At 41.1% G+C, this 10,727-nt stretch overlaps 1 protein-coding gene across 1 annotated transcript in view; it reads right to left on the reverse strand.

The window, feature by feature from the left end:
* LOC119433159 (histone-lysine N-methyltransferase EHMT1-like) overlaps positions 1 to 10,475 on the reverse strand; it is a 135,626-nt gene extending 125,151 nt beyond the window's left edge. The window contains exons 1-2 of the mRNA XM_037700298.2: positions 10,346 to 10,475; positions 6,458 to 7,030 (exon numbers count right to left, since the gene is read on the reverse strand). Of these exons, the coding sequence (XP_037556226.1) occupies positions 6,458 to 7,019 (562 nt within the window). The 5' untranslated portion in view covers positions 7,020 to 7,030; positions 10,346 to 10,475. The remainder of the gene's footprint in view (positions 1 to 6,457; positions 7,031 to 10,345) is intronic.
* Positions 10,476 to 10,727: the final 252 nt, after the last annotated feature.

The following is a 10,727-nucleotide window of genomic DNA, read 5'->3' on the forward strand; positions in this document are numbered from 1 at the left end:
TTTTTTTTTCAAGTCGTAAGAAACACAGTGAATATATCTAACTAACTCTATATAGTTATCTACAGCTAACTTTTGTTTTTCCATGGCCACAGGTGAAGCCAGTAGGAGATTCCACACATTTTCCTTTGAAAATGACTTCTGCTAAGCTAACCAGAACATGATCAGGATACCCTGCATTACCTCCCTATTTTACCTACAGACAGCTTTACCTGCAAAAGTGTGCATTGGGTCACGTTTAGCACCGGTTCTTAAGACTTGCTTTCAGCTCAACTTGACACCAAGATTTCTACTTGCTTAGGCCAGTGAAAGGTAACCAAGGTTTTTAGGTGGGTTGAAGATCAATTGTTTTTACTTGACTGCAGTTCCAGTTCCTTTGAACCTGATACTGCCAATGTACTAACAATTGTTCATACATGCTTACTCACACTCAAAGTAACACATGAGGTGCTTGTCAATGGGAGAATTCATTTCTTTGACATCCGATTATATGAGGCATTTGCCAAAAAGCCCTTGCTTCCTTTCCATTTGGGTCAATAAAATCATGTAAAAGGATCACAATCATAATCAAGTTAATTTTGGCACATAAAACCCCAGAAAGAAGAAAAAGATCATTGTAAAATTATATTTGACGAATGCTCTGTGGAAGTCATGTTCACATCTCACTGATGTCTCTTTAAATGTAGGAACTAGAGACTTAGTGAATGCAGAATATCCTGACCATGTTCTGGTTAGCATAGAAGACCATTTAAGAAAAGAAATGTTGAAAACATCCGACTGTTTCCCTTACAGTCATGGAAAAACTGTGATCCCACATACCATGCTTCTCACCACTTGAAAACAAATAGCAATGCACTCAGATGTGAAGATGGTATGCTCTGTATCTATCCAATAAGCTACAGAGGCTAAGCTGCAGCACCAGACCAGAACTGTTGTTTTGACAAAGCGCACAACAGCAACTTTGTTGGCTGTGCAAAGAATATCTATTATTGCGTGCCTTTTTTCGGGCCCATGTTGGCCGAACAGGATGACGTGTGAACAGTCTGCTAAGTTAGCATCATGTCAACAAGAATAGTGGCTTTCTAGAACTTCATTGCAAAGTGCGTGGTTGTAAGCCAAACTACCATAAAACCATCTTTGTTGGGAAAAGTAATAACCAGCCAATCAGAGATAAGTGTATTAAAGTAGAAATGATAACTAGACTTGGTGACATTTGCATGTCAAAGCCTTCACTAGTGCTATCAAAAAAAAAGCGACTATAGTGAGGGGCCCCCTCACTATAGTAGCAATACTGTAGGTGACGGGGCAACAGAAGCCGATACAGCACCTATGTAATAGTGCCTTCTTTAGTTTGTGATTGGTGGCACCATAGGAAAACATTGAATTTGTGACTTCGAGGCCCTCGTTTCCAGCCGTGTGTATGTTAAAAGGTTTTTTTGTTTTTTTTTTTTAATTTTCTAAATAGTTTAGGTTAGGAACAAAAGAAGCAAATATATTTGTGAATCCATACATATGCACCAGATGTACCAACTAGCACAAGTCTGCACAAAACATGCGATGGAATAAAAAGGGGGCCCCTCACCGTAGTGACTGCCCTATCCAAGAAAGGACTAGGATCTCCAAGGTCATGGCATGTTAACATGTGGAGAATGCACTGGCGCCCCTACATAATGCTGTAGGGTTCACATCAATAAAAAAGCAATTGAAGTTAGTGCTACATGTATCCCACCCCCTTTTTTTTCTCCCTTTCTCATTTATCGTGTACTGCCTACACCAGATCATGCATTACCAACTTGCCCAAGCTGCCACACCTGTCAAAGTGACATACTTTTCTATGAAATAAGAACAGTGAAAGATGAAAACTGATGTAAGAACGAAAAAGTTTACTTAAACATGTAAGTAGTCCAGTGAACAAAATCTATGCATTAGCCTTAAGGAAAGCGCAATATAAAAAAACAATATGTGCTCTGAACGCTGCTGTAACTAAATAAGCCTTCTCTGCAAGAGATGAAGTGCACAGTAGTGCTCAAGTGCCATGCTGCAGTGCCACATAGGTGTGATGAAAGGGAGCAACAAAGCTAAGATGCTCTCATAATATTATTGTGAGTATCTTATAGAGCACTACATCGGCTGTTTTTTCTGGCCCAGCCCAAGCTAGAACGTGCCATGCGCCGGTCCGCTCTAGCCCAGGCCAGTGTTTCAATCTTGGCCTGGATCAGCCAGGCCCGTCCCGTTTTCAGTTAAGATACCAGCCACACACTAATTTTTCGCTATAGAAAAATATTTTAATGTCAGGTTTTTTCACTGAAGTTGTTGCTAAGAACCTATAAAAAAGAAAGAAAAAGTACATCACCTGTTTATTATGCTTGTGCATTACTGTGTGATTGAACGCCTGTATTAAATTTGCCAAATAGTTGTGCAGCCATATACAGCGAAGGCATAGGTGACTACTTTTGTACACACAGCCAGCCATTTCCCCTCAACCTTAAATCTCAGAGAATCATTGCAACATGCAATGCGAGAATTTGAACAAATAAAGTTAGCTGGAATGTAAATTGAAGTACGCTGGTCTATTGGCTTTCTGAATTCCATAGTACAATGCCACTAGAAGCTCTTCCAGCTCCATTAAATACAAATAGGTGACTTAAAAATTAAATTATGGGGTCTTACGTGCCAAAACCACAATCTGATTATGAGGCACGCCGCAGTGGGAGACTCCACATTCATTTTGACCGCCTCGAGTTCCTAACGTGCATCTAAACGTAAGTAATCGGGCGTTTTTGCATTTCGCCCCCATTGAAATGCAGCCGCTGCAGCCAGAATTGAATCCAGGACCTCGAGCTCAGCAGCACAACACCATAGCCACTAAGCCACCGTGGCACATACTCGGAGGTGATGTTCTGGGACATTTATCATAGACACTAACCACCAGGTGCACGCGTCATCTGCTTAGGCACTATTAAAAGCACTGCTGTGTGTTAGGCAGGTTGGTATAGAAACTTGAATAACATTTTAGCACCACAAAACGGAGAAGTAGACACCACGATGCGCATCGTGGTGTCACTGCTGGTGCTACAATGTCACCGAAGCTATTAAGAAAATTAAGAAAAGCTGCTAATAAGACAATGAGACAATTGCCAGCTCTGCAGCTTTGCCAAGATTGCTTCAGACTATAGTATAACTACTCATTTATAAGCAATTTAGACAAAGTGAAATTCTGTTATTGGCTTTTAAGATGTTATACTTCTTCGTTCATGCTAATTCCCAGCAAACCCAGGTGCTGCCAGAAATAATCAATACAAGTCAATGAACATGAGGGCCATGTCATTTAATATTAAAAACATTGTTCAAAAGAAAAATGCAGTGAGAGATTGACTTTCTTTCTGCGTTATGTTTTACTTAAAACACCGCCTTCAAGAACATTGCAAGGTTTTGCAGCGTCCGTGTTAGTTTGGAGTATCTATCAAAGAATAGTTAAAAGTTTGAATTAAACTATGTTGGACTAATTATGCAGGAAACAATAGTACATTATTCAACTCACTTGAACAAAAATTAAGAAATTAAATGAAAACCAGTAGAGAGTTGCACTATGCCTTAGCACGCAACAAAATTTGCGGACATATATTTCAGAATTTATTTGCTACTGCATTAATAAATTACTTCATTGCTATAACAAAGTGTTTAAAATGTGTTTCATATTTAATCTTGCATTTAATGCAACCACAGGTAAGGCGGCACATTGTTCAGGGCCACCAGAAGTCTAAATATTCTTGTGCAGAAACAAACGATCCTCCCACAACTATTTAAGGTTGTTTTCTGCTCTTGAAAAATGCAACCTGCTTCACGGAAATTACTTTCACTACTTACGCTTGGGGCTGCTATTACGAAGAATAATTTGGCCAAGTGAAGACAGTCTAGGAAGCCTTCTCCTGAACCTTCCACTATTCAATCAGGTGTCCGATCTCTTCAACGCCATCACAATTGAATATATATATAACACCATTCTGTCTAGCAAATATCTTTCTAGCACTGCTGCCAGCCCCCTCCTCATGTGTATTCTGTTTGGTGCCCATGACACCATGATAAATCTAATTCATCATGCAAATTTTGATAGGGGCAAAATGAAAAAATGCTTGTGTACTTACATTTAGGTGCCCGTTAAAGAGGCCCAAGTGCTCAAAATTAATCCGAAGTCCCGCACTGCACGTGTTTAGAAAGGGATCCAAAATGGAGAATGTGCGCAAGTGCCATACACATACTCAGATAAAGCATGCTGCCACGAGTCGCCCCGTCCCATAACGATAGCTCTGAAACGTTTCTCCGGTATGTGGGGTTTGGCGGTGAAAAATATTTCATGATTGGCCTGTGCTGCCTTGATGGCCACTGCAAGCCGCTCCAACCTGATAAGACAACATGGAGAGGGCATGCTTTTTGACACTGGCAGCCATTACAGCCGCAGGCTTAAAGTTCCCCCCCAAAAAAAATTATAGGGTCTTACGTGCCACAACCACATTCTGATTATGAGGCACACCGTAGTGGGGGACTCCGGAACAATTTTGACCTCCTGGGGTTCTTTAACGTGCACCTAAATCTAAGCACACGGGTGTTTTAGCATTTCGTCCTTAAAGTTCTTCTAAACAGCCTCTAATGCCTTCCCAGCAAAAAAAATAAATAAATAAAGCTTGTTAGCATTTGTACAGTCATTCAGAGAGAGAGAGATAAATGAGATGCAAAAGGCAGGGAGGTTAACCGGAAGGTAGATATCCAGTTTGCTACCTTGGACTGGGGAAGGGGAGACAGAAAGATAAAGAAAAATGCACCACACATAGAAAGAAAGAGATTTAAAAAAAGACAGTCATTAAGAGAAAAGCAGAGGGCGAGGCAGCTCATACAACACTTCCTAGACGAGGTGTTGGCTTCTCAGGGTAACTTATGTACAGTTCTCCACACCACCAGCTTTACACACGGTTGTATAGGAGCTGTTTAAAAAGCCCCACTTTTTTGTGCCAAGGCCTAACTAGGCCAAACTGGCTGTTGTATCAATGTTCACTTGAGGGAACATTTCAGTTCACTTAAAGGTAGACCCAGCTCTCATTTATAAGACACTGTCACTCATGTGATAGCTTGCCAGATTTCACAGCACTTCCATTCTTATGAGGCACACCCATGAAATTGGCAAAGCTTTTCATAATGAAAAGCATGTGCAGTCTTGTGTGAGCCAGCCGTGTATTGCTCTAGCTGAACAGTTTGCTTTCCTAGACAACACTAAACTGCACCACGGCCATGTGACTGCCGAATTTGTCCCCCCCCCCCTTTTGAGTTTCATTTTTGTGTGTGTGTGCACTTGTATATTTATCCGGCACATGTTTTCAATAAATCATCAGTTGAAAGACAGTGCTCATGTCGTCCCTATTTCTTAGTCTCGGTCTTCTCGCGCTGTAAATCATGATCCTGCCTTCCCATACGTCGACAGATGCCAATGACCCAAAATTCTGTTATGGCTGCAGTTGACAGTATTATAACGTAGAAAATACCATAACTGAGCCTAATATAGGCCCAACTGAAGCCTGTGCCCGAGCCCGAAGCTCCTAAGCCTGAGCCTGGCAAGGACACAAATTAAAACTTGCTTAACCGGCCCGAGCCAGACCCCTGCTTTCGAATCAGCCCAATCCCGCGCAGTTCTCTAGTATCTTATTTATAAAAGTATGCAGTAGTATCGCTACCTTGACTAGTATGTTGCTCTCTTTCATTACACCATGGTATCTGCCCATTTGCTCCTCTTCATAAAATACACGAACAAAGGGAGCATTAAATCCATAAAAGCTGTTACACCATTCAAATTGTGATTTACAACTAAATACAGAAATAAGCACTTGAAGTAAGTTCAAGTAGACAGAGGAGAGAGTTTTAGAAATAGCGCACCCAAACGTCTTTGTGTAACCAAACCCCATGCCCTGCTTGTGCTCTTTTGTACTCATTCTGCATTCTTTTGTACACATTTTTTGCATTCTTTTGCACACCCGGCAGTTTGCATTTCCTGACTTTGGGTGTGCAAAACCTGAAGTTTCCTATTGACATCAAAATTTGCTCAGAAGGATTCTATACACAAGCAGGCAGATAATAGTGATAATTTTAAAAAATCTATGGTATGTATTTATTTTTCCTTGTGCAATGTAGTGAGGTTTCCTTACAAAATAAAGAAAAAATATTCTAGCAGCACCTATCGGATTCAGAAAATGCAAAAAAATATAGAACAGTGCTCTAAACGAACTAAATGTAGCCAAACAATGCTAATGAGTAACGACAAGAGTAATGAACATTCTTGACTGCAAGCCACTTTATGTCAGTCTTAATGTGCCTAAGAATGCATCTCACAGCATTGCATTTTATTTTATGTTGACCGTAGGAGCACAATGATAGCACCTGTGGTGGGTAGCAATAAACCTTCATTGATACCAACCTTTGCGTGGAGGAACTTTCTTGCCAGGTCCGTCAGGTGGACTGCTGGATGAGCAGAGGCTCACTTCATCCACATCAACATGGTCATCCATTAGGCGCCGCTTCACTCGCTGTCGACTCTTGACACTAGAAGCAATGCTTGAATCATGGCCCCAACCAGCAGAGCCCTCCACAGGCTGGACCCCATTCTGCGAGTTTCCTTCACTCGCACTCTCCTCTGCTGGAGCCTCTGCTTCAGGTGCAGGGCAGCTGTTCTCCTTGCCCGCTTCAGGTGCAGCTGCCTCCCCATCCATAGAAGTGCCACTTTCGTCTGAGCCGGCCTTGCGGTGACGCCGTTTGCGCCGAGAGACACTCAGGTATAGACCATAGGTGCCTCCACGAAAGAACCTTTTCCTGTGCTTCTTGTGGGTCTCACAAGTGGCAGGAAAGGATTTCCTCGCTGTATTCACCCGTTCCAGGGCCACCTGCTGTGCTTCACCAGGAGCACTCATCTTGGCCCGAGCTGGTGCCTCTTCCGCTCCCCCACCATTGCTGCCGCCTTTGCGGGCTCGGCCGCCACCCATGCTGCAGGCACCTGTAAAGTAGTATAGCACTCTGCTGCTGAGGCCACTTCCTCTATTACTCCTCAGGCCCAAAAAACTCTTTTGGCACTGACTTCGAACTTCATCATGCTGCTTGTGCAGAAATAGACACAAAACCCTTTTCCCTCCCCTATAATGGTCAATATATTTTTTTTAATGGTTATAACACACACAACACAAAACAATTAAATCAGTGATTTACTCAGAAATGTAATAACTCTCCAAGTCTATTAATATGGTGACTAGAATAAAATGCCACCAACAGATGGTTACGACTGCATTATAGAAAATACAGCTTAGCAACAGGAAAATTTATTAAACCATTAGCAACAGCAAAGCAATGCAGATGGCTTAAAACATTATGAACAATTGAAATAAGTGCCGTGGTTTTTTAAATCTCTTTTCAGAAGCTCGAAAAAATTTTCAAGCCACTACAGCTAAGTTGCCACAATTACTTAGGTATGGCAGCAATCACTAGGATAACTTGTACTGCCATTACATTAAAGAACATGTTACACTGCAGCACCACAACTCATCATGATCAAACCAGCACACAATTTTAAAAAAATAGCTTGCTGTTTATAACTTCTGAGCAATGAGGAATCACACACAGAGCTCAAATATTCACAATCACATAAGCTACAAAGTGAGCACATTTGTTTTTCGCAGCATTTAAGCCTGTTAATTGCATTTAAATTTTTAAACAAGAATGAGAAGTAAAATTTATTCTTGCAATACCATCAAAACAATTAACTCTGTAGTTAATTTTTTTTTTAACATATCCCCCTATTTTCTGGAATTTTGTGCTCTGCCCTGTAATGGGAGTTTACCTCAGTAGCTTCCCAGATTCAAATGTTTCACCTACCATTGAGGTAGCACTTATTCCAAACTCTATGTAACCAAGATTTTGATATAAAAATATCTGCAAAGGTCTTCCTAATGCATAGCACACCTCTAATACATAAAACCAGCATGATGAAACTTCTGTGCCTATACATGCATAAAAGTAGACACTATATCCAGTTCAATGGTTTTCCTGGCATGCCTCGGAGTATAGTAAAATAATACAAAATCAGGTGTCAACCAAATGATACCCTCAAGAAAATGGTGACATAAGCCTTTCAAAAACTGAAAACACGAAGGAAGATATTAAAAAATATCAACCTTAAGAACATAATAAGAAAAGGAACACTGATACACCAATTGTGATAAGAGGCTCAGAGATATTACTGCAGCTATAAACAACCTTCACTATCTACTTCCACTCCTGTTTTGGAAGCAACCAACTATTTACAAGCAAGTCAGCTGCTGGGGAAAAGCACAAAGAATGCATAGCTAGGATGTGCCATCATCCCACCCATCCCCTTTTTTTCCCCACAAGCCAACCGTGAAAGTTGAAGTCCAAGTTTAGTTATCCCGCACTTGTGGTATAAAGCCTGCAAAACAGGCCTATACCTTTTTGAACTCTAACAAATGAAAGTAAAAATGAGCTAATGGGCACCAGATGGCATTATTACTTAGTTTTCAAATGAATGCAAAAATAAGTTTATCGACAAGAGTTTCTGGTTGGAAAGCAGCTTTCTATGGCATTCAACTTTACCTAAATCTGCAGTTTGTTCATTAAGTAGATATGCATATTTATGTACACCAACAGTCACTCCAAAGCGGGGGTTTGCGATTAGTGATTTTTGAACCGAATCGAATATCAAATACTTTTTGAATAATGAACAGTCGTTATTACAATTCGATGGAAACGATGTTCACATCCCAGTATTATTAAAGTTAACAACTTTCTGTCATTACATAAAGCACTGTTTATTAAAAGCATTAGGATCAAGCAAGTAGTTTTTTCACATGCACAAGGCTCTTCAGAGTGCAAATGATTGTTGAACAGCCTGTAAAGTATGGCTATGTAAGTGACGCAGCTTACTCCATTACACAAGTTCTCATGTTTTATGTCTATACTATATCCGCAGGGATGAAAATGTACCATACTTTTGGTCCAATTTTGTGTTTATTTGGGCACCAGCAGACTTTTTCAAATATTCGAAAAGTATCTGCATTTATGAATAGTGACTATTTGAGTCAAAGACCAAATCAAATAGGACACTATCCGATTATTTATTCAACAGTTTCGAGTATTCGCACACCATACTCCAAGATGACAAGCACAGAGTGCCCAGATAACACCTATCCGGGACACAAAAGAAACTTCCACTTGTGTATGCAAGCCCCTGCTTGGGTCCCAGCAAAACCCAAGTAGACTCTGGGTTCATAGGCATGCAAGCCCACTTGCGCCTTTTAATATAAAACTCTCAAATAGTAGTAGCAGGTGTCCATGAAGAGGTTTTACTTCCAGAGGGAAACACAGTAACACAATCATAATTCCTGTTGGAATACAATGCTGCACAAGTTCATTTGACTTCAGAAGTATATCGCAATACCATCCGCACAAACGCAAATGAAAGTCCAAACTGTGTCAAAACCACAACATATTAATCCTAGAAGATCATAAATTATATAGTGCAGTAATTAACTACATTTAGTAGTATGTCTATACAGTAAGTGCACTGTGGTGCAGCCTATCGTTTGCATTTGTTACTTGCAGCGCTTACGTCAAGTGAGAAACTCGCAGTAAAGGCAACACACCTCAGGGACCCTCATAATCTCACAGCACAGATTTGCCATGCACGCTTACTAACAGCAAAGTAAGCACGACCACTTAGGCGAACCATATTAATCAAATGCCTCGTTACGTGCAATACGCGGTAATTTATGTGCAGGTCATCCGGCTCCTGTTATATATTCGAACAGCAAAGGAAGCAAGCGCGATCGTTTAGGCGCGCTATACTAATGCCACACTACGTGCACTACGCGGCAATTTTATGCGGGTCATGCGGCTCCTGTTATAATTGTGTTCGGACAAAAGCAAAGGAAGCAAGCACGACCTTTTTTGGCGTGCTAAATTAATCTAATGCCTCGCGCCATGTAATAGGCGGCAATTTCATGCAGGTCATGCGGCTCCTGTTATAAATATGTCTCATGCTAATTCTAACAAAAATAACTATTAATCTATCTTAAAAATACAGCTGTATAGTACTCACACGCAGGCTAAACGTACTATAACACAAGTTGGAAAACGATTTGTTTTAAGCTGATAAGGTTTTTTAGGAGGCGCGGAATTCCCGCGCTCCACGTTAAATACAGAACTACCGCTTTGTAACATGCCTGCCATAAGCAATCTTCCAGAGACAATGGTCTAACATTTTGTTGCTCTAAATAGCCATGCCAAAGACTGCTAAGCGCACCAGAATTGAATTCCGTTTTCAAGCCGGTCGCCGGTTAACTTGAGGCCGCTACGTCGTCCAAAGCAAACCAAAGTAACTTGCAGTTCGCAGCAATCGCCGCTGGTAGCGCTCGGCTTGACCATGAATGCAGTGTTAGCAACTGCGGTTATTGTTTGGGGACAAGATCCATCCAAATCCAGCTTCCAGTGATCGCTTTCTTAAATTGACAAATTCCAATCTTGGAGGCAATGCTTTTGCTGATTCGTTGTGCCGAAAGCAATGCAGTGGCGTCTAACTGCCACTGCAAGTCTAACTGCCACGGCAATGACCGATCTACTGGCACGACACTTTTTTTTTTGCCTCTTTTTATATTGCCTTAAATAAAGGACCTCGAAAGCCTAGA

The sequence above is a fragment of the Dermacentor silvarum genome, chromosome 1 (assembly GCF_013339745.2).
Source record: "Dermacentor silvarum isolate Dsil-2018 chromosome 1, BIME_Dsil_1.4, whole genome shotgun sequence".
In the NCBI taxonomy this organism is placed as follows: domain Eukaryota; kingdom Metazoa; phylum Arthropoda; class Arachnida; order Ixodida; family Ixodidae; genus Dermacentor; species Dermacentor silvarum.